Source organism: Maylandia zebra, linkage group LG19, assembly GCF_041146795.1.
Source record: "Maylandia zebra isolate NMK-2024a linkage group LG19, Mzebra_GT3a, whole genome shotgun sequence".
Taxonomy (NCBI): Eukaryota; Metazoa; Chordata; class Actinopteri; order Cichliformes; family Cichlidae; genus Maylandia; species Maylandia zebra.
In genome coordinates this window covers 31,314,566-31,338,749 of record NC_135185.1, presented here as the reverse complement: position 1 = coordinate 31,338,749, position 24,184 = coordinate 31,314,566, and the positions used below count along the sequence as shown (strand labels likewise).

Here is a 24,184-nt window from a genome sequence, read left to right as displayed (position 1 = left end):
ATTGGACGGAAAACCGGAAAATGCGTTTACATTACGTCATACCTCCTCTTCCGCGTTGCTTCCTGTTTTGAATGAACACCTGAAAATAGTTGCTAGTAGCTAGCTGCCAAATTAATGCTCACGACTGAGTGTGTTTTCTTAGACATTTTAACGCACTGTAGCTGTATCGATAGCATTAACATCCCCCTACCCATGAGCCTCTGCATGTGTCGATATGGACAGTCGATGTTATTGTTGTGCATCCAAGTTTAGCCTCTTCAAGAAGGAGGTGAGTATTTCACGGCTAATGCTAACCACATAGACATACATAGAGGTACATTTTGAATAAAGTGATCTATTTACTGTTCGTCATAGCTGGGCTGTAAGAACTGCGGCCGTTCCTTCTGCTCCAGCTGCTTGACTTTCAGTGCTGTGGTGCCTCGCTGTGGCAACACCCAGCAGAAGGTCTGTAAACAGTGCCATGGTAATCTGACCAGGTAACGCTCAAACCCTGCAAGGAAGAAAAAAAAAAACCCCTAAAAGTAGTTTTGTTTGGACTTTGGAGCTTCTCTCTCATTTTAATTTCTTTCTTTTTAGTGGGCCATCTTCAACCAGTGCTGGCAGATGGTCTCCTCCAGAAAACTATAAAAAGTCAGTGTATACGATCAAATTAGGGGAGAACTTAAACTTTGGCAGCACAGCGGTTTCATAACATCTAAAGTACACGTGTCTTCCATTAGACGGGTCGCTGCACTTGAGGCCAAACAGCAAGGACAGCCAACACAGCCTGTGAGGACCAGCAAAGCAGGACATCCACCAACCAGCGGCCTGAGCAAAGAAGATCAGGCAATTGCTGAAAGGCTTCAAAAGCTCAAGGAGGACACAGCACCTAGTAATAAGATTTTTAGCAGCTCTCATTTTTATTTAATCCAGCAAGTGCAGTAATATTATAATATTTTCCAAAACAAGGTAAGGAGTAAGCTTTTTGCCTTCTCTTCAGGGTCTGTCCCCTCTGACAAAGAGCTCGAGTCCCGACTTGCTGCTCTGAAAGCTCCCAGCAAGCCAGTACCTTCTGCACAGGAGATGGAGGACCGTCTGGCCACTCTGCGGGGTCTCCCTCCACCATCTCAAGCTCCTCGACCTGTGAGCTGAATCTCTTCCTGCTTGTTTGTAACATCTTAGGCCTTACAGTACAGCTCAGTAGCTCAATAGCTTCAAATATTTATTTAGAGGGAACTCAATACTAAACAGTGTCCCTTAACTCCAAGTATATATGCTTGTCTATTCATGTCTGTAGGTGCATCAGCCTCCAGAAAACCGGACCCAGACTGAACAAGCCAATGATTTGATAAGTCAGATGACAGACGAAGTTGCAATTGACAACCAACAATCAAATCCTGAATGCAGTAAGATATTGCATTTCTCCCTGATTTTACCTGCCTTAAACCAATAAGTAATGAGTCAGTCATAACATTCATTCTTATATCGTAAAATTAATAAACAGGTACTGAACAACACTGTTATTAAATCTGAAGGTGTAGATGGCCGCATGAATGATCTCAATAAAGGTGAGGCAGGTACATTGGATGAGAATTTGGAAGAGAACCAGGATGCAGCCAAGCAGCTGGAGGCTGAGAAGGCCCATCTGCTCGAGGAAGCTATGGAGGAGCTGAGGAAAGAAAGTCACTCTCAAGATCAGATCCTGCACATGGCAAAGAGGCTGGCACAGCTGAAGGGGCAGGACCCGGACAAAGGTGAGTTATTCGAGCACCATTCACCTCACCTTATCTGTTATCCACGCACTAGTGTGTCATAAAATATGATAAGGACGTGCGTTGTAAATGCAGTTTCCATGACAGAAGTCCTAGCATGCTAGTGTATCATGCCCCATTTTCATTGTGATTCATTTATAGTTACTATGGAGGACTTCCAGCAACCTGACAGTGAAGAGGAGACTGAAGAAGAAGCTGTTATGAGAGTGTTAAAACAGGTGTGGCAAAAATAACCACGAGATGATAATGAACTATAAATAATTTGTTTCTGCGTACATCTTACACCCCTAAAGGTGCAAGTGAACTAATTCAGACCAGTGTGCCTAGCCACAAGGGGCTGCTATTTTGCCAGTTTAATCACTTCTTATTTTTTCTTGTATGCTTTCAGCTCTCAGAAGAAGCTACACTAGATGAAGCCAGTGGCTACAACATACCTTTAGAACAGAGTGGGCCAAGGAATAGGGAAAATAAAAAATCGTCCAAGAAACCGGTACAAAACCACGCTTGAATTATTTCTTTATTTTAAAGCTACGTGAGTGCATAAAATTTAAATCCCGATCTGATTTTATTTTAAAGGCTCCGCCTCCGGCACCTAAGAGCAGGAACCTACCTGCTGCCGATGCACATCAGCCGTCAGACAGTGACGAAGAAGAGCTTCCGTGGTGCTGCATCTGTAACCAAGATGCCAGCCTTCGATGTCACACCTGTGATGGAGATCTGTACTGCAACCGCTGCTTCAGGTAGTATGAAATGCATTAATTATAGAAAGAAAGAAAAAAAGCCTAACTTTAGACTCATGATAGACTTTTGCATGGAAGCCTTGACTGCACACAAAAAAACAAGATCTCTGTGATTTGGAATGCATACCATGACCCAGATAAATTGCAGGCAAGCTGCTGCCCTACTGTTAAGCAGCATGAATATAAAGTATTTAGTCTGATGAATTATCAATCCATGCTTCATTATGTCCCCAGGGAAGGCCATGATAAATATGATAGGAAGGAGCATCGCACCACTAACTACACTGCGCCAAAGAAGAAGAGGGAGACATGATAGTGAAGCTAAGCTGCAGGTGATTGGTAGAGTTAGGCCAGCCATCACACTTAGACTTGTTCATTAGCCTTAAGTGACTTACTATTGTTAGAAAACAGTCTCTCTAATCATCTAAAACAAGCCACAAACCATCAGAACTCCTCAACATATTTTATTCAGTAAATGCTAAGGCTGAACTAATTGAATGAAGCATAATAAGAAACCACTGGTAATGTTTCTTGCAAAGCACGGGTTAGATAAGGACCATAAACACAATGTAAATGCATTATAATATGTATAATATCTTAAATATAGTTTATTTTTTGTGGAATGTATAAAAATAGACGTATGTAATATTTGTGAAGGTATTGCAGCAAACCTGCACGGCCGCTTCACATAGGAATCCCAAAAATTCATATGGTTGATCTGAATAAGAAGTATTGGGTTTATTTTTATTGTGACTTGTCCTACTTCCTAATGGCAACAAAGGCTTATTTAAAGTGCTCTTTTGCACTTGTCATCATATGATGATTTCCAAGTTTTTATAACCCATACAGAAAGCAGACACGTCGTGAGCTCATCTGGGATGATGTACAATCCCAGACTGCTGTCAGCTCTGCACCGAAGAAGCACAGAGGAGTCAGTATAAAAGGATTACTAAGGGCTTTGTTTTCTTTTGGCAGTCACTGCAGTCGCTCTTGTAATCTGTGTTCGGCTGGGTGTGTAATTTCGTTATAAATAAAGGATAAGTGTTAGCAACTATGTCACGTCGTTGAGAGCATGCAGCATACCTTAGTCTTAATTTAAACATTAAAGCCTTATTTTTTTTCCTTTTTAGATCCAACGTATTATTACTTGATAAAAATATCTCAGTCTGTCAGGCCTTGTAAGGAGTGCAGTTCTTATAGTATACATGCCTTTGTCAGAGAAGTTGAGGAGAACCATATAAATTTCTATAGTGGAGACCTCACCCGAAAGACCCTCTGTGTTTGACAGAGAGAAGGCCAGAGTGCAGGCTCATCAGCGTGCATTACTGTCTGGCTGAGGAGAAACCATAATTACACTCTTCTCTTGGGGTTTGCTCCATTAAGGTTCATATGGAAAGTGTTACTGTGCCTTTTCTGGCCGTGTCATACACATACCCCAGACGGGAAATGGACGAGGATAATGGATGCATACTTAATGGAACATCTTGTTGCTGATCTCCGTGTGTTTACACCTACTCTTGACATGTCAAAGTTTCCTTTGTTTCCATCAATCTGTTGAAAATGCCTGAAAACACTACTTTATGTTTTGGGAATAAAATGCTGACTGCCGTTCTGTAGGAAAGTTGTCTGTAGACTGTAGGGCAAAATCATTATCTGTGTTTCTGAGCAGTTATGAGCTCAGGGTAGTTTAACTGGTACTGTAAACCAATTAGTGTAATGTACACGCCACTATTTATTTGAATGAGTGGAAATGATAATACCTGATGAAGCATATTGATGTATCACTTTGTTAAAAATCAGATGTGAGCATTGTCTTGAAAATGTTGAAATGTTTTTATTTTCTTTTTTTACATTTTGACAACACTGTTATCTGAACAAAAATATTTATGTACATAAATAAGCAACTAAAAATGTACAGTCATACACAAGAAACAGTCCGTCTGAGTAATAGTCAGTACAGCTTGTATCACGTGTACGTTATTGGTATGGTATTGGGAAACAAAATGTTGAAGCAGTCTATAAATGAATTTGAAATAACATTAAAAAAAAATCAATTCAAAGCCCCACAGCTCTGGTGTTACATTGATGATGACCCAGCAGGAGGAGGCAGGGGGCAGGAATATAGTCCCTCTGATCCACACCTACAGGCATCCAAATGGTTAATGCGTGGGGGGACGGGAAGATGAGCGGCTCCACATTGTCTCCATTCTTAATTTGACCTACAATTATTTCTTCAGTGGACCTGACATTTTACGTAGACCCTTTATCCTGTAGAGCAGCCCGTTGATAAAATCCTGTGGAGAAGATGGGGAAATTTTATTTAATTTTTTATGTAACTTTAAAACAATAAGTAGACTTATTATTTCAGTCCTCTTTTCTAAGTTTTTGTCTCACCTCTTTTGGCTTCCCGCATTCTTGCAACAACTCCTAGTGAACAAACAGAAAGAGGTATACACTTCTCCATTGTTTTTTCTTTGAATACATTGCACAACAGGATTTCATTATGAGTCAGTTTCTTCTTAAGGACAACCAAATACAAATATGTACATTAGTGCTGACAGCGAGGGGCTTCACTGCCGTGCTGCCCTCACATGGGGCGATCCGGAGATTTGCCGCGTTAATGCTGTTATGGCGCTAACGTCATTTTAACGAGATTAACGCTGACAGCACTAATATACATATGTAATTTAGGGGAACTAGTTGCAGATACACTCAACAATAATAAATGACTGACAAGTCATTAACAAGCAATTGGGATGTTTAATCAGATCAGTATTTAGGCTATTCTACAGAATCCTACCTCCAGCCGGGTTCTTTGCCCCTCATCCGACAGCTCCAGGAGCTCGTCTATGTCGATTTCTAACTCTGGGATCTCTTCTTCCTGTGAGAGTGGAGAGGAATAAAAGTTAAAGACCATATTCATTGAGACTTGTGTTTCTGCATGCCTCACAAACTCCTACAAATTGGATTGTATAATGTGGGCTTCTTGGCTTTTTATCCCTCCTCATCTTTCCAGCCAACTAAGCGTAGTCATTCAGACAGAAGACTAAGGCTTACGTTTTCAGTTCAATTCCATTTTAGTTATATAGCACCAAATAACAACGAAAATCGCATCAAGGCACTTTAGAGAGAAAACCAATCAGATATTCCAACCCGACGAGCAAGCACTTGGTGACAGTGGGAAAGAAAAACTCCCTTTTTACAGGAAGAAACCTCTGGCAGAACCAGGCTCAGGGATGGGCAGCCATCTGACGACTGGTTGGGGGTGAGGGGAGGAACATGGGACAAATTTATTAGTTATGTTGGTGTGGGTTTACTGTAGAGGATAAAAAATTGATTGACTTGATGGGAAAAGCTGCAGTGGGCTGATGGATGAAGACAGAAAGGCTGTATGAGGATTCAGATTTTATGGATGGTTCAGCCAGCTGGCATTCCCAGCTCCGCCACTTTTTTTTTACATATTAATCTCTGATGCACGTCACATGTTTTTAATACTGCACACCTGGAAAACAAAAAACAACACAAACCCACGAGCGCTCCCAACTGCAATGTAACGACCTATAGATTGCATCATTTTTAAAGATTAGCAGCAATTATATGTGAAGACTGTAAAACATAGCACTCTCCACTCTCAAGGCCAAATATAGCAAAGCAATCACTTCATGTAACAAGCTCTGAACACCTTTCAGGGAGAATGAGGAGTGCTCACTGGAGGAACTCGAAGATATCTGGAGTCAGCAGGTGCATGCTCATATTTGACGAGTGTGGTCTCTTTTTTTTATTAGGAGGAATATTTTCTGGTTTGGGAGCTTTCATGACATGAAAGGACGGGGCTCACACAGCTTTCTAGATGTGGAGAGAGAGCTAATCAATGCGGAAGTGCTGAGTGGCAGAATAGATGGGCCCCCGTGCCTGCCTCTAATTGATACACACTGCCAATTTGGACCCTGTGTAATTCTGCTGATGTCTGCAGGATAAATGCAGTGCCGAAGGTTTTTTTATTATTATTATTATATCTAAGCTGTGCATTTATGGACTTTGCTTTACCAACTGTACTGCGGTTGGTCTTTTTGTACTTGACCTGGTTCAAAAGTGCTGATAGTGTAATCCTGAAAAACTTCAACAAAGCATCTTAATGACTAAAAGAAAAAAAAAGCAGTGAATACGTTTATTATTATACTTGTATTTATTAAAATGGATTGGGGTTTGGGGTTTTGTAGAATTGTGTTCAGTATGCATTCCAAACAGTGCTAAGATTACCTATGACATGACTGAAGAGGTTTAATTTTCACCATTTGGAGCCATTCAGTGGCTCTACTATAATTGTATGAGAATAGAAATGTGTATAAGTATACTTCATGTCCAGTGAAAAGGAAACCTCTCTAATGTACTTATACTGCTCTTAAACTTCCTCAGTCTGCCTCTGAAAGTGAGGCAATGCAGAGCACTGCTGAATATCAATGAGCGACGGCTTCCTCTTGCTGGGAGGAACACATGCGTTTATCACGAAGACTCACAATCTGATCCTCATTCTAACTTCCCAGTATTTCTCGCCGGGATTTACCTTCATTGTGAGAGGGAAAGGGCCTTTTAATGAGGCCTCTGGGTGGAAACCATCTCAGCAGCACTTTTTGAAGTTAAAAAGCAATATACTAAAGCTAAAACCAATGTTGGCACTAATGCTGAAATTCATGAATATCAAAGTGGCTCTCAGAGGACTGAAGCTTCAGATGGTAGTAGTGCAAATATGTTGCGAAGATAAGACGACTTCCACCGGAATTTTACAATTTTTACATTTCACCATTATCGGGAGTTGACCTAAAACTCTCTCAACAAGCACTCCTGAGCTGCAGTGATGGGAAACTGTCCACATATAGAACAGTAGCTACTATGTGCAGAGTGTTTGCCATTAGCTTTGCCTTAGGATGTGATATTCTCACTGCTTAAATCAAGAGAGGGTGTCTGAGCCAATAAAATTGTTGTGTAATATGTTGACATTTGATATCCCAAGGGAATAATGACTTTGGTGACCTTTGACCTGTTAACTGAGCAATCAATATCACTCCTTGACATTTATTAAGTACCAGACAGGAAATTCAAGCTATGTCTGATTTTTTATTCAGCTTCAATTTGGATATTTACTGATATTAAGAAGAGCATTACCACTTTTGCATAGCTCTAATAATCAGCTGGTGAATAATAAGCAAACTAAACTTTGCTTATTGCTGTGACCACTGAACACTTAGATTTGATGATGCTGTATTATTCTTTGCTAAGCAGCAGCAGGGATTAGACAGGAAGGGTTTGCTATTTTCACTAACACGTCACTATTGTGGGCATGAGCAGCTAACAACACGACAGCTTTTTCTTTTTTTTCTTTTTTTATTATTATAACAGGTTTAGTTGAACTTCCTGTAATTTCATAACACAGTCAGTAACACGGTTCACTAGCCTTTCCTTATAACAAGATATTAACATTAACATCAAACGCTCATCATGGTGTTTGTTATTACACAGGAAGCCATGCCCAGGAAAACGTGTCTTGTTTCGAGAAGATGCCGGCACATGTTAACTTATCATCCCCTTCCCTTTTCCTGCCAGAAGCACGAGCTGTCCACATCTCAAAATATTCATTAACTTCAGCAAGTGAGTCACGGCAGAGTTGCAAGAGAAAAAAGGGAGCCTTATCCTGTTGTCTAATTACATACAAATCTGAGCAATTTTTTAAACAAGAATCAGCTGAACTTCATAGGATTCATCCCAGTCTGCATAAAGTCTCAAACAAATTACTGTCTCTCAGTGGAAATTTCTGCAGTTTGCACATTTAAAAAAACAAGTTTTCACTAAAGAAGACTGACACTCAGTGGGGAAAATAGAAGTGTCTGTCTAAATCGAAGCATGCAGACTGAGAGGTTGCGTTGCCTATTTTAGAATTCTTTACTTAGTATATAGTTTGTATAGTATAGTTTGAAAGGTGTAAACTCTGCAAACGGAAGCCGCCACACCAGACTGAGGCAGTGCTTTCTATGAATTAGAGATGTGTCTAAATAATTCAGGCGGTGACACAGGGGACTGACGGTAAATGCTTCCACGCGGAAGACTCAGAGAACCAACAAAGGAACCTTCCCCTGAGCCCATGCAAAATGCATTACACTGGCCTGTGCACGTGGACAAGAGCAAATAATCCCACATGAGGACCTGATGCAAATATTCAGGCTATCCAAAGTGGAAAGTTGAGCCTTAATTTCCATATGTAAAGAATGTAGGTTTGTCTTAAGGAAATTGTAAAGACAAGGTACTTGAAGTCAGTGGTAGCAGGTATTATTGTAAACCCATCAAAGAAATGCATTGTGTTATTGCTCTGTTGTCAGTTATACCGAGAATCCGTCCATCCTGCGGCAGGGCGAACATCTGCTATCTGTGCTGTACATGTGCTGCACAATTACACTTATGTTAGATCACGTTAGAACCAGAACGAAAAAGCAGAAGTACTAAAATAATTGTATGTTTCTGGGACAAGATCAAAAGAGTAGACAGAGACAAGACTTTGGATCTGTTTTTGTCTACATGTCCCAGTTTCAACTAATGTGATTTATTCTGCCCTCAGCATCGCAAGCATATTAACATATATTACCAAGAGGCTCACAAAACAAGTATCCTGAGGAGGAAAACACTTAAGTACCCTGAGTTGTGACTCAAATGGTTTAACTTTAAGGCAGCCAGGCTTAACCCTGGTTTAGATAAAGACGTTATCTAATCATGTTCAGATTTTCTCCACAGAACTTCCCTGTCCGCAGGCAGCCATAGATCTGCCCACCTGCTCGTGCTCTGCAGTGTTACTATATTCAATTCAATTACAATTCAATTTTTTTTATGTAGCACCAAATCACAACAGCAGTCACTTTAAGGGGCTTTATATTGTAAGGTAAAGGTAACGACCACCTTTGAGCTAATGAGGAAGAAATCTCCAGCAAAACCAGACTCAGAAAGACACAGCCAGGACAGGACAAAATGTGTATAAACACAAATAAAGAGTGAAGAAGAAACACTCACAGTGTAACTAACAGAGGATTCAGGGTCATCAGATTCAGCCCTAACTATTATGCATTGCTTTATGCAACATGAAAAGGGTTTATTGATCATGTAAAGGGATGCCAGGCAGAGAGGTGGCTCTAGACCATCTTAAAGTGAGGAGAGCCTCCGTGTGGTTTGAGAGAAACGAGAAACACTTTGTCTCTGAGTTCTCCGGCACGAAACTGAGGCTGCGTTGTCATCTGATCCACGTCGTCACTGGAAAGCTCGCCCTCCTTTAACAGGCACCCTTAATTCCAACGTGCCACATCGCCTCGTGTAGGCGACGAGACATCTGTTGCCATGGTTTCCCCTTAGTGAACGCCAAGCAAATCAATATGGAGCCTATGACATAATTGGATTGCATCCCACCGTGCAGGAGGGAAGATATGAAGGATGTTGTTGTTGGTAGAGTCCTCGCTGTATTAAAACGAAGCCGTCTTCAGAGCATGGAATAAATTCGCTATGGAAGTAATAGTAATGCTTTTCCATGATGTAACTCTTTAACCATCACATGTCCTGTGGTAATACAGACTGCATATCTTTTGTTTTTTCCAATGCCTGCTGCATGTTAATTTCTATATCGAAACCATCATCGTTAATCATTTCCTTATATGTGAGCAATCAAACTATGTACTGTATTTTCGATTACATAGTTACTGAGTGACTGGGTGAATCTGTCACAAGACACGCAGACGTTGGATTGTGACATAATTGTTTTGGTGCACTGACTCACTGTTACTGTTGCTTGCCTCACTGTACAACTTTGTTATGTGCAAGGACATCATCTAAACGCCTCGTATCTTAATGTAGCCACATGGCGACCACGTATGCTTAAAGAGACCGAGGTGTGTAATTATGGTCGTGCTTACTAGTCACGTCCCCTCTCTGCAAAATCATTCGATCTCTTAGTGCAGAAGACCACACAGCTGGCACCTCAGTCATTTTGATGACATGCGAGGGTTTCTGTACCAGAAAGAACAGCCGTGAAACACAGCTACTTTCCTACCACCCACTCCCCTATGAGGTTCTTGTCGTTTCTATTACAAGCACCCTTTTTGAGCGGCTCGGTGCCTCTCCCCTTACTTGCTCCCCTCTCCTCCTCTTTGGCCACCCCCGGCACAGCGTGCTTCTGAGTGAGTGTCTGTGTGAGCCAGCCCCGTCCTACCTCACAGTCAAACAGCAGGTGCAGCTGCCCGTCGATCCACTCCTCGATATCCAGCCTCTTCTGCAGGTCCTTGCGGTTGTATTTGACTGTCAGCTTGCCAAGTTTGCGGTGCGCCGGCTCCTCTGCTTTGTCTGTTGCCTGGAACATCACCCTGGACTGGGTGCTAGGGTCTGATGCCATGGCTGCCACGGCCTCAGGAAATCCGTGGAAACGCACCGAGCTGGAACACAGACAGACCTACAGGCACGCTGGACTTGCAGGCTCTGAATCCCCAGCTCTGTCTCTGCTTTTCTTTTAGTGATACGCTGCTCCCACACGTATCTCCTGTGTTTCCTGTTATCTTTGTGGAGTGCTCGTGCTCTCCCTTCTCCTTAGCACTGCCTCTGGTTCCCTGCTTGTCCTCACCCCCGACCCCCCTTCTCTCTCTCTCTCTCTCTGTCCCTCTCTAAAGCTCACTGTCTTGCTCTCCTTCTCTCCTCCTCTTGCAACACCCACTGGCTGCACTATCAGTAGAATGGTAATGAGATATGGCTCCGAGCTTGCCTCTGCATGTGTGTATGTGCACACACTTTACAGGGTGTGTGTTTGCGTTTTGCTCTCTTTGTCTGTCTTATATCAGGAAGGGGTGGGTGGGGAAAGGTGGTTGGGGGGAGGCAGTGGGCATAGGTCAATTACAGCAATAAAAAGAGGAGAATGGGTGAAAGGGCAACTGCCTTCAATCAAGTTAGGATAATAACTCTGGGTGAAAATATCCCAGCATATCCTTTTGCACTTTTGATCTTTCCCTTCTGATCATTGCACGTCTTGCCAATCCTGTCATTACTGGCACACCACTCGTGTTCTTTTTTATTGTTTCCCCCCTCAGTAAAAGTACCTTAAGTATTTATAAGTTGACAGACTCAAATGGGTTTGCCATCCTTGATGCTTCTTAAGTTCACAAACACTTCTAACTATAGCTGGGTCCCCCCAACCTGACAGGTGATCCAGGGTTCCTCTAGTATGGTAGCTGCTTAGTCCTTTATAATGGGTATTATCAGGTGTGCGTTTAATAAGCCTTGAAGTCCAACTGGCATCCTCAGTTACGCACAGGTAAATAATGGATGACGCAGCGGCAGCAGCAGTGTTTATGACTCTTTAGAAGTCAAACGACAAAAGTCTGAAAGCATCAGTGTTTCCAAAGTCAAACAGCAGCACTCCACCCCACAGGTCAAAAAAATTCATAGTAGTGGACACCTATGCCAGATTATTACAGCTGAGACAAGAGAGGCAACAGGCTGCAGAGTTTCCACAGATCGTATTACGATATGAATAATGGGGTTCAGCTTTTTTGGCTTTTGGCAGGGACTATCCATCAGGCATGCCTGCAAGTGTTCACCCACTGATGCACCGTCTGTTACAAACACTGAATTATTGAGTGCCTCGAGCAGCTCACCTTTCCAAGCAAACAAATTCATCCATCCCATCTTATGGCTACTTGGTTCTGCTCTATTGGGTTGTCTAAAAAAAAGGCTAGGCCTTCTCACCTCAGGCCTATCAGGGTGACTCATTGTAGGTGACAGAAAAAGAAAGCAGGGCCAATAAATATGGTCTGCATTTGTATAGCGCTTTTCTAGTCCATAGGACCCCAAAGCGCTTTACACTACATTCAGTCATCCACCCATTCACACACACATTCACACACTGGCGATAGCAGCTACATTGTAGCCACAGCCACCCTGGGGCGCACTGACAGAGGCGAGGCTGCCGGACACAGGCGCCGGGCCCTCTGACCACCACCAGTAGGCAAACACGGGGTCAGTATCTTGCCCAAGGATATTTGGCATGCAGCCAGGGTGCAGCCTGGGATTGAACCACCGACCTTCTGATTAGTGGCTGACCTGCTCTGCCACCTGAGCTACAGCCACCCAAATAAGCTTGACCTCAGCTCGTGTGACCCGTAGGGCTGAAGATGGGTCCTTTTAGGCAGCAGAGTTCACAGATAACCCCACTAACTTTGTTTTCTACAAGATAGTAATTTTCTGAGTGTTTTTGTCTTTCAACATTTCTAAACCAAATTATTTACATTGCATAATTTGATTATCAACTTCCTGTTGCTCCACACCTGGTTCATGCATTGCTTCCTGACTGGTCACATATTTTAATGAGTCACCAGCCTGAATCAGCTCAGTATTACTATGACAAAGAGAACTGGGGCTGCTGTGAATTTAAAAGATGGGTCCTTTTGTTTTGTTTTTTCATATTAGGGCTAGACGCATGTTTTGGTTTGTTTGTTTATTTTTTTACAGTAATTTTAGAAATAAACAATAAACTGCTCACCCAAGCCAGCTTGTTCAGCATTTGGTGGGGCCATACTGCCATCTTCTGGATTAAAGCTCATGAACATTTTAGGTCCGTGACAGTATAAAAAAAATAGGGTAAGTAATTAGACACTGAAAGAGGAGCTTCACAGCCACAGAGACTGTTCAGCTTTTTCCATTTTGGAAGAATTCCTAATTTGCATCTATGGTAAAGACATCAGTTTCAAAAAAAAAAAAAAAAGGCTTGGAAATTGTGGTCAGCAGCTCACGTTTGATGTGCATTAGTGCAATATGTGAGGAGAAACAGAAGAGCAATCCTCCCCCTAGGTTGTCAGCAAAAACCTTTCAGTGACATTTACATAAAGGGAGATATTGTGTTGCAGTGCACAAACCCTATTACAATGATAAATGCACGTCTGTGGTACAAAAGCCACAGGCACTAGTCTAGAGATGCAGTGGGAAACGATATTAACCGATGAATCATTCCTCTCCATATTCTCACAACTGAGTGATTCATGTGTGGTGTAGGTAGGGCATGCTATCATCGTGTTATTTTGCGGGGAGAGGTGTTACTTCTCTCCTCAGAGTGCATGGTCACTTCACTTTACAAAGTTCTCCCGATCACTTAAATCATGCGATTAAACGTTTCTATCCTGATGGCAGTGGTTTCTTCAGAGGTGGCAGTTCCCCCCATCAGGCAGAGGAGGTCACTAAATGGTTTTCATGAGTGTGAAAATGACACTCAAATGCTGTGACAGCTGCTATGCTCACCAGATCTCAACACAACGAGGTCTCCACAACTTTTCATAACTATCAAGAAAAAAAAAATTAGGGTGATCTATCTATCTATCTATCTATCTATCTATCTATCTATCTATATGTATATCTATAGATATACAGATAGATAGATAGATAGATAGATAGCGTTAATCCCCTCAATGCAGATCGAGAGACTTCAGTGCGCATGCACGTTAAAACTGGTGGCACGCAGAGTTCTCAAGATCTTGTTGTTGGTTTTCGCTTTACATTTCTGATTACTATGAAAGAAGATTTAATAGTATTTTTTCTATATTCATTCATTTTAATATGTGTATTTTCTCTTGTTGCCAACGACTGGTTTATCTGACGGATTTTTAGATTTATCTCATTTACTAATTCATTTTTAAAAATAAAACAGCCGTTTGTATAGCGTTAAAATAAATACGTGTGTTTTGTTTAGTTGTTTTATTGCTGACTGATATTATTTTATTAGATATTATCTACTAATGGAACTTGAAATCAACCCTAAAGGTTGAGGACTGAATGATTGACTGGAGTGTCGCCCGGGTGTTTACAGTGCTGCTTTACACTCACACGCTCGGTCCTCTGTCCCTGTTTTGTTAGGAGAGAGAAGGGAGTGGCGCGGCTCAAGAGTGGAATTTCACTTCCTGTATCTCAGGTGAGTCACCTGGGCTATGTCGTTGACTCCGTGGTTTTTGCCGACATCAAACAGGTTAATCTCTTCTGAGTTTCAGTCTCGTAAAGCGTCAGATCAGTGTGGTAGCACTCAGATACGTCTTGTGGAATATCAGGAAGTTGTTAGTTTAATCAGAGTCGACTGCCGAGGAGGAGAAGTGTTGTTTAGCTTTGAGGCCTAAACTGGTCTCTCTTTTTAGGTTGTTTTTTGTTATAAGTTTTCCCAACTGTGGCTGTTTTTATATTTAAATATTGAACCGATTTCACTTTCACTTCTGGATTTTATTTGCGTCAATTTGCCATTGTGGGACTCTTTAAAATAATGTATTCATTAATTAAAGGACGATCGGGTGCGTGTGCGCTGCTGCTCTTGTTACTTGTTGTAACCACCGCTGGTCAGCAGGTTGGTGAGGAATGCTTGGCCCGATTCGAGAAAGGTCGGGATGACTTTGTGCTCGATGCCGACGGATCTGTGAAAGACGGAGCGACGTTTATTTCGTCGCCGAAACTGTATCGACACAAGGACTGCGTGCAAGCCTGCTGCAAAGATTCCAGGTGCAATGTCGCCTTCATGGAGGAGGGAGAGGAGGGAGGCACGATCAGCTCCTGCTTTCTCTTTGATTGCCTGTACAAACAGAAATACGTTTGCCACTTTGTTGGGAAGAAAGGATACGACAGTTATATCCACAAGAACATTTTTAGCAGGTACCATGTTAATCACCCCGACCCAGGTAAGGCCAAAACTCACAAAAGAATATTTGTCATAGTGTTGTTAGTTATGCCTTTGTGAATATCTGACATGCATACGGACTATAACTGTGGGAACATCCAGTAGTGACATTTCTTTTTTCTAAGGAACCCAACTTCACAACAGACATTATGATGAGGGTGTCCTGTTTAAATGCTTAAAGGTCATGAATTTGCCAAATTTGTTAGCACACTCCGATAATTAAATCCACTAGTTTTGATTCACCCTTTTTTTGTTTTGTTTAATGATAACAAGCATATCTTGTTCTTCATATCTATGGCAGTAATCTTCAGTTTTGCGTGTTCCTACATGCCTGGAAGGGTTAGCATGTTCATCTCTCTTCAGCTTGTTTAGTTGCTTGTACTGTTTTTGTTTTGTTGCTTATTTCTTTTACATTTTCTGTTAAAACTGGTCAAAATATGATTCCCACCAATCTCACGGTTTCGCTCTAGATACTGATGACCGTCGTCCAGTGGCCGATGGAGGTCCGGGCCAGGTGATCCAGCCTCATGAAAGCCTGGTACTGAATGGTATGAAAAGCAGAGATGACAAAGGGATTGTGTCCTACAAGTGGAAAATGCTCACCGAATATCTATATGCTGTCTATGAGGTGAGGAGAGTGACAAACCTGAGTTTACCACCATTATTTTAAGACGATGGCATTTATTTATAGGAATATCTGCTATAACTGTATTGATTCCACCTGCTGTTTCACTAAAAAAAACGTGAGACACTGTCTTTATATGCCCTACAGGACATCCAATTTAAAGACCAAATGGTTGTTTCCAACCTGACATCTGGGAAATACAGGTTCCAGCTGACTGTTACGGATACTATCGGCCAGTCGGATTCAACCGAAGTTAAGGTCCTCGTCCTCACTCCTGAGCAGTCTGAGCGTGAGTATCTAGTCTGAAAAAAGATGCTGTTTGAACCTTCAGCATGATTTGAACATACTGGGATTTAAATTATGTGGTGGCTGTGGCTCACGAGGTGGAGCAAGGAATCTACTATTTGAAGGATTGGTGGTTCTATCCCTGACTTCTCCAGTCTGTATGCCAAAGTATCCTCTGGCACGATCACAGTTGGAAGGTTAGATAGAAGGGTTAGGTGTAGAACAAAGGTGCTTATTTCTGTTATTGAGGCTGCTGTATAAAGCACTTTGAATGCTGAAGCAGAAAAGTGATATCTAAGAGTCAGTCCATGTATCTGTTTTTAAGTTTTAAATGGAGAGAGAACCTTACCCTGTAGATCAGAGTCTTCATGACATAAATACCGCGCTGCCAGTCCGAAGCTGGAAATTACATCTCAGCTTGGAGTTGGCCGATATGTTTCATTACTTGATAGACTGGCAGGAGCTATGGTTCAGTTTCAGTTGTAATGAGTCATGTTTTCCTCCGTATCGTATTTGTTGACATTTTCTTTAATGGGGTCAAGACGTCCTAATTCAGATATTTCCCAAAAAAAAATAATTTTGTAAATATATGGATTATTTATTTTAATTAATTAATTTTCTGTTGCATCACCCTGACCCTGGAATATTAAACATTTCCAAGCAGCTTGTTTTCAGTTGCTCCTTGAAGTCCTTCCATGTTGGCAGACATGTCACAACATGCTAGAATCATTCCTGTGGACAGAGTGACATGACAACATGAACACAGAGGGATAAAAGCTTGTGTTTTAAAGGGATTACACCCAATTCTAAGACTCTGGGGAAGGAGGGCTGGTAGCAGGAAAATGAACTTTGGAGCACAAGCGACTGGTTTAATATTCTCCTTTTGTGTGAGGGGAAGTAATATCCAGGTCGCTTCTGTTGTAAAATACCACAGTAAGGCGACATGACGCTCTCTGGAGAAAACGGAAGTGAGCAATCTCAATCGGTGTGGTTTTTACTGTTCCCCCGATACCATCACTCCTCCCCCAACTCAGAAGAACCTGTCAGTCTGGTTTCTGCTTAGGCGGCACAAACAAAAAGTCAATGTCCGTAAATGTTAGTGTCCGTACTAATTAAGTCATTTAAAATCTGTTGTTTTTAAAAAATACGTGTGCGCTATAGGGGGTTGTCTTTTGCTTAGTTCTGCATCTGCTGGTTGATTATATAGTGAAGGACAGGAAAAGATTTCTAACCATGCAGTTGGTTCAGTCACCCATTAACAGGTTTAGTGCTGAATAATGTTCAGGAATGCTTTCTGTGGAATATGTGTGATTGTTGCTGAGACTTGCCTTTGTGTCAGTGCCGCGACTCTTGCATGACAATTCTTGCCATTCATGAATGAAGAAATAATATGAGAACTTACTCATTAAAGTACAGCTTATACTTCCAAATGCTACGTTTCCTTTTCCAGTGTAAAAAGAATCTATGATCTTTTGTGTCATTAACCACATTCGCATGATCTGTAGCTCTTTTGTTCTCCACTTCTTTTTTCTGCTCCCTCTTTCTGTCTGGACGGCAGTTTCATAAGTAATTATCTGTCTGCTCTCAAGACAACAAGGAAGCACACGTCAAAGAAAATCTCATCAAATAAAGTATCGCGTATGAGACAGGACAGCTGTCTCATACGATTGATCAGATTGGATTATGGACTTAAAGCAAGTGTCATATTGTTAATTTGCTTCAGAAAGTCATCTGATTAACATTTAAAGCATTGACTAATAGTGAATCATTTTATATTTGTTAATGGGGATCTGTTTTATGATTTCTTTTCAGCTACTTTTCAAGTTGGACTCTTTTAGAGTCATTTTGATGAATTAAATTCCCATATTATCCTTATTTATCTTAACACAGGGCCTTGGCGCAGTATCTTGATTCATCCACTGTTTGACTTATCAGCACGAGTGCTTGGTCTTAAAGGGAAAGGTGCTAATTGCCCTTTAAGCCAACTTTCTTTAATTGGCTGCCCCTGACACAGATAATATTTGAACAGCAGGTGTGTGAGGTTTCTGTCCTCGTACCCAGAGCCGAGTGATAAAACATACATGAGGGAAGAGTGAGCGTTTAGAACAACCTGAATCCTTTTGCCTCACAGGGGTTTCTTGCACACACGCTGAGCTCATAGCTTGAAACTCTGGCCGTGTTTAATAGGATCTTAGCAGCATTTATATTACTGAAAATAAGAAAAAGCACAATTTGTTTCCTCTTAAAGTCACAAAGAAATGGCCTTTTGATAAGCTGTTGACAGGTTTCATATTTTCAAGTGAACACATACAGGCTGTGAAGTTACTAGTGAAATTTAATGTGTGGTGGAGTAAGTTAGCTGTGATTCAAAGGTAATCCTTTTTATTTTGTGTCCCATCAGACCACTGTATGGCTCCGAAGAAGGCTGGACCGTGTCGTGGCTCTTTCCCTCGGTGGCATTACAATGGCGCCGAAGAAAAGTGTGAGGAGTTCTTATTTGGGGGCTGTAGGGAGAATCTCAACAACTATCTCACTGAGGGCGAGTGCGTTAAGGCCTGCCACGGTTCAGGTACCTGTGATCAATGCTTTTATTCTTCTGTTTGTTGTTTTTCATTTAAATGACTGACAGATCATTAATATGTGTGTGTGTCAATTCACTGAAGGGGTTTACATTACAGATTATAAGAGGATATATATATCTAGAGAACAAACTGTAACTGCTTGCCCTGGTATACATCTTTTACATTTTCAAGCCCTGTTTTAGAGCATTCCCTTCAATTTAAAACAAGTGTTTTTGCCACTAAGTGTCAGGTTCAGGTCTAAGCTTTCGTTTGAGTAGTTACATCAGCACAGACAGAACTGTGTCAGAGATCCAGCCCTTTGAGCACACAGAGCCCAGAGCTGCGAGACTTTGGCTTTGTTTCATTCTCCAAATAGCTCCTGCTGTGAGAGGTAATCACGTGAGCCTGCAAGTGAAGATGAACTATTATTATTATTTTTTAAATAAAGGAAAAATCAAGTAGAGACTTCAAAGCCAATATCAAGGCTTGTTCCAAAAAATGCCGGTGAACACGATTCTAATGGATAAGTGCAAAGTCCTTTGTATGGTAAAGAAAATGTACACTTATCTCTGCACAACAAATCAAGACTGCTCTCCAGAGTAGGTGTAAATGTCTCCTCAGGTGCATTAACAGAAAACATAGAAGTAGTAGTAATACAATACAAAATATATTAATTGATTATTTAAAAACATTTGAAAAATTGAAAACATCCCCCCAGGTGTTATACTGTCTGATCGCCCAAGGGACAAAATCCCTCCTCAGCCTCTCTGCTGAGTGATTCTGAGATAGCAGACTATTGCTGAAAGTTGTCGTCTTTCTGCCTGAAGAGGTGAAATGTCACCGTCAGGACACGTCAGTGACCTGATCTAAAAGCTCGGTGTAATTCTCCAAGATTCTCAGATACAGTTGTTTCGGTCTGGATTTAAATCTACTCAAATTTAAGATGGGAATTAACTGTACCGGTACTTTTGTTTCAATTCCACTGTAATAATTGTTTTTAAGATTTTACTTCTTTTTTTATGGCTTCACTGATAGTTTGTAATTAAAAGAAATGAACATTTCTTCTCCTTAAGATTATCAAACCCCTTTTTATTTGAGGAAAATCTCAATATTAACGACTTTCTGTAGCTTACTCCCTGGTAAAAAAAAAAAATTAACAAATCATTTTCATTTAATCATAATCTCCTTTTGTTTTATTTCTTTCAGTAAAAGGATCTGGTAGAAGTTTACCAATTCATGAAAATCAAGGTAGGTAAATGATGGTCGCGGAACAAAAGACTAGAAGCCTCATGTGCACAACTGGAAATGCATGTCTACTTTTTCTACTCTGTATGTTTTTCTTGGTCACCTCAGTGTTGCTCTCACAGTCTCTGATGCCAAGCTGAATGGTTCCTAATGAGGGACTGGCTAACATGTAAAAGTGATTTATTTACTTTTACAAATGTATTTGTACTGACACATAGTTTCATATTTACACAATTGCGAAACACCATCAGAATTCCCTTGAAGCTGTGTTTCTGGCCATTTGACAAAAACCTGTTCTCACAACCAAAACTATGTAAATTTATGGCCTGACTGCTAAGTTCACCACAACTCTAGGTGATAGTTGTCTGATGGTTCATTAGCTATTGGATATAATTAGTTATCTAGGGCAAATATCTATCTAGGCCATAGAGCAGTACAAATGACACTTTCCCTTATGTTTGTGTGTCACAGCAGAAAAATGTGGTGCTCCGTGTAATGCGACACAATTCACCTGTGCTAATGGTTGCTGTTTGGATCCTGCACTCGAGTGTGACTCAACACCACAGTGTACCGACGGCTCTGATGAGCAGAACTGCGACGAGTGTGAGCAATAACTAACGGGCTTGTGGGATGACAAATGGGGCTTTGATAGCACTCTGATAAAATGTTTCTTGAAAGTCATGCTAACTGGTGTTGTCTCCTGTGTGGTCGTCAGTGAAAGACAACTTTGAGATTCTGCGGCAGATTCCAGTCAATGAAAAAAAAGGTGATTGGAGCTTCTAAGCCATTCTCTAGAGTTTATTTGTTATATAATTAGCTATTTCTAAATGTAGCACAGGCTGGTATTATCTATGTAACCTTAGTGGTGGTTTATTGAAATTCACAGCACACTGCACAGAAACTCCCGACCCAGGAGACTGCAGGGACAGTATGACTAAGTGGTACTACCAACCCATCGAACGGAAGTGTTTGCGCTTCAACTACGGTGGCTGCGGAGGAAATGATAACAAGTTTGAGAATGAGGAGGCCTGTCAAGACTATTGTCGTGGTGTCACAGGTAGGGTTTTATTTTTATATATTTATAGTACACATAATCCCAGACTTCATATATGATAGTACAATTTCCTATTCATGCCATTTTTATGCTACATGAGTTTAAATGGTTCTTTGTTTTCCTCGGGTTTAGTTTGGGCGCCTTTGTTAGAGGTGACATTTCACACCTGTTCTGATGGAGCAGTTCACAGCTCTCACAATGAACTGTAAACAAGGTGAACTGTAAATGAATTATTTTCCAGTAGGTTTAACTTCTTTATCAAATAAATTCTACCACGAGCCCACAAAAGATAGAAGCCAGCTCCACAGTGGACCTCGCGTTATCTTTTATCTCACCGTTGAGCCTTTGTGGACCATAAAAAGCCCTGATAAACTTCCTGTATATTATTGCCCAGCTGCTGCCAACAACTAGCTAGTGATCATTTGGTGAGGAAAAAGGCCAACTAAATATTGTTTCAGGTGAAAACAACTAAATGCCAACTCTGCTACATGATTGTTGGGTCTGTAAATATGGAACTGTTTGTATAATGACAAACTGGCGTTACCATATGGTCCAAAAAATGTTTATGCATTTATTGCTGGAGGTGATGATAACCGATACTGAAACCTTGGGCCATGCATTATTGCACATAATTTGAATACGGCTGAATGAGACTCATGAACCGTATGAATTATAGCCGAGTCGCACGGTGACACACAAATATTAGCTCGTTGCCAGATTAGTAAAAAGATGCTAACATACAGAGAAGCAGTAAAATGTAATTCATTCTGTCTTTACTGTCAAAGTGTTTGGCCAAAGGAAATCTGCAAGTTAATATTAAGTTATTTCCATCATTGCTTCATGCTAAAGAGTAACAGGTTGCTTGGTTTTACTGTTTAGATCAGTGGTGTCAAGCATATGGTCCGGGGGCCAAAATTGGCCCTGTAACGACACCCCTGAGGTTTTTTTGTTTGTTTGTTTGTTTTTACAGCGATTTCACAGTAAAATAAAAATGACATTTTATGTGAACAAGTTTACAGAAAACTATATATTTTTTAATTACAAGACAATCAGGGCAATAAAATATCAGAACTTTACCTGTAATTTCACATAGTTTCGCTGGTCAGGTCTAGCCCACTGAGATCAAAGTGGGCTGTATGTGGCCCACGATTGAAAATGACTGACATCCCTGGTTTAAATGAATGAATTATTGATTGAAATTGATAGTTATTTGTTAGTGTTTATGTGGCATTTGGGGTATTATAAATAGGTTTGGATCTATATGCTCCACACTTCAGAACTCCTTTACTAACTTGTGTTACAATTTCAAGAGTTTACCAACAATTTCCAACTTCAGCAGTGGTTTTACACCTGCTCTTTCCTCTAAAAGATTGTTTTTAATATTAAAGGAACTTTTTTTAATGACATACTGCTTTTTGTTTTTCAGAAAATGATGTATATTTAAGAGAAAGACAAGAGAGCGAAACCAGTGAGAGTGACAGCCAAACAGGTATATTACCCTTTATTTTTATCTATGCCTGTACCAAAGGAAAATCATTTCTTGCCCGTTGAGGTTTAAATACCCATCCTACCACTTTTACATCAAGAGCATTACTCTTCACCCTCTTTTCAAGCTCAGATCTTATATGACCAAAAATGTAATGCTGTAATTGTAATGCTTATTTTAATTCATTTTAACAGCCATTTTAGCGTTAGCTATCGTGTTGGGTGTGGCTATTGTCATCGTTCTAGCCATCCTGGTGTACCACTTCCTAAAGGGAAGGAAGTCCCAGCACCGTCGTCTGCCTGCCAGTAATGCAACGTACACCACGATGGAGCCGAGCAGAGACGCTCTGGTCTACAATAGCACCACCAAACCCATCTGATCGATGAGAAAAGAAAGGCTGGTGTTTGGTTGAGGTTGCGAGTTGGAGATGTATGTTTTTAAAGGTAATGTACAGCCAAGGATGTCTTGGACGTCATCAGTGATGAAATGTGAGGTTTCATTTGATTTTTTTTTTTTTTTTTTGAGTTGTTGGATAGCAGTTTGTGCAGGCTGATAGGAAAGTACTTTTAATTCTTTGAAAGTAGATTTCCACAGGAAATGATCAATTTTAACCATACCCACCCCCCCAAAAAAGGTTCTCTACATGTTCATCGTTGCATTAAATTATGTTATAGCTCCGTGTGGACAGTTAAATTATTAAAGTCTACATTCTTATCAGGCCCAAACTGGCCTCTTTCTACAAAGTAATGTTCTTGATTTTGTTTTGTTTTTTTACAACTGAAATCTGGGAAATTTGGCGGTTATGTAATGTCAGTGATGTTTTAACGCCACTGACATTACATAACTGCCACTGCGGTTGCTTTAATGCCGCCTTCTTTACTCTGTCCAATTTTCTTTGTATTGTGTTTTACAAACTATTGTTACATACTCCCATGGATTTCATATGAATAGTTAATGCTATAAATATTCTTAGAATTTCAGAAGGTAACGCTTTACCCTGAAGTTTCTGGGTTGATCATTTTTAAATATTTGTTTTTAGAACAAGCATCATATATTATCAATTCCTTATTCACGCTTTAATAAATACACTTGCAGTTAATTATTCAGCATAAAATGTACATATTTGCTGGATCGTGATGTTCTTCCTTAATAAAAATATTAACTCACTTTTATTTGAGAAATCTTTGTCATGCAAAACACATCGGCTGTCTCGTTTGAACACGTTTCAGTTTTCATTTAGTCAGCTCTTGCAACACTGTCTTGTGTAATGTGCCGCACGCTTTGATTTGGGGGTTTTTTGTTAGTGAAATTAGTATTTCAGACTTCTGACGCTGCTGCCTGTCTGTGCATGTGCAGCTGGGATGATTAATAAATTAGATTTTTGATTTTTTTTTTTAATATACTTTATGATTGGATCTTTTATTGGTTTTTATAGATTTACCATGTTGCTTATCTGGGCTCTGCGTGTGTATCTTCAGGTATGTGTTTGTAGTAATACACACTAGCTTTCTAAGACACCCTTGGAGAGCATGACACACTTCCTGGTGACTGTGTGTGGAGTTATTTGTTAAATAAGTTTTTGTCTCACCTTCAGGTGGTTAAAAGTCACAGGTAATACAGTTTATAAACCTTATAAAAGTACCTGAGTTGTTGAAATCTGTACAGTAATATCACAATGTAGCCTAGACTGTAGACATTTTGAAGAGCATTAAATAT

At 40.7% G+C, this 24,184-nt stretch overlaps 3 protein-coding genes across 6 annotated transcripts; 2 read left to right on the top strand and 1 right to left on the bottom strand.

Moving 5' to 3' along the window:
* Nucleotides 1-12: 12 nt before the first annotated feature.
* On the top strand, nt 13-3,545 carry zfyve19 (zinc finger, FYVE domain containing 19). 3 transcript variants are annotated; one of them, XM_012923252.4, is made up of 12 exons: nt 25-268; nt 355-476; nt 577-630; nt 720-871; nt 980-1,122; nt 1,277-1,385; nt 1,515-1,733; nt 1,893-1,969; nt 2,140-2,241; nt 2,328-2,491; nt 2,726-2,823; nt 3,341-3,545. In XM_012923252.4, exons 1-11 carry the CDS (start codon nt 215-217, stop codon nt 2,802-2,804), a joined length of 1,275 nt encoding a protein of 424 aa, XP_012778706.1. In that variant the 5' UTR covers nt 25-214; the 3' UTR covers nt 2,805-2,823; nt 3,341-3,545. The 3 variants fall into 3 exon arrangements, with proteins under 3 accessions (XP_076733484.1, XP_012778706.1, XP_004540866.1); XM_076877369.1 differs by lacking the exon at nt 2,726-2,823 and having other exon boundaries at nt 13-268; XM_004540809.5 differs by having other exon boundaries at nt 2,726-3,545.
* Nucleotides 3,546-4,309: 764 nt separating this feature from the next.
* Nucleotides 4,310-11,270, bottom strand: ppp1r14d (protein phosphatase 1 regulatory inhibitor subunit 14D). The gene is made up of 4 exons (XM_004540807.5): nt 10,731-11,270; nt 5,292-5,372; nt 4,886-4,918; nt 4,310-4,785 (listed from the first exon to the last, which is right to left on the bottom strand). The coding sequence occupies exons 1-4, from the start codon at nt 10,908-10,910 to the stop codon at nt 4,717-4,719; spliced, it is 363 nt and encodes a 120-aa protein (XP_004540864.1). The 5' UTR covers nt 10,911-11,270; the 3' UTR covers nt 4,310-4,716.
* Nucleotides 11,271-14,414: 3,144 nt separating this feature from the next.
* On the top strand, nt 14,415-23,635 carry spint1a (serine peptidase inhibitor, Kunitz type 1 a). 2 transcript variants are annotated; one of them, XM_004540806.4, is made up of 10 exons: nt 14,415-15,213; nt 15,683-15,840; nt 15,985-16,126; nt 18,524-18,691; nt 19,890-19,931; nt 20,403-20,531; nt 20,644-20,694; nt 20,815-20,985; nt 22,409-22,471; nt 22,663-23,635. In XM_004540806.4, the coding sequence occupies exons 1-10, from the start codon at nt 14,805-14,807 to the stop codon at nt 22,845-22,847; spliced, it is 1,518 nt and encodes a 505-aa protein (XP_004540863.2). In that variant the 5' UTR covers nt 14,415-14,804; the 3' UTR covers nt 22,848-23,635. The 2 variants fall into 2 exon arrangements, with proteins under 2 accessions (XP_004540863.2, XP_004540862.2); XM_004540805.4 differs by having other exon boundaries at nt 14,418-15,213; nt 20,400-20,531.
* The last annotated feature ends 549 nt before the right edge of the window (nt 23,636-24,184 follow it).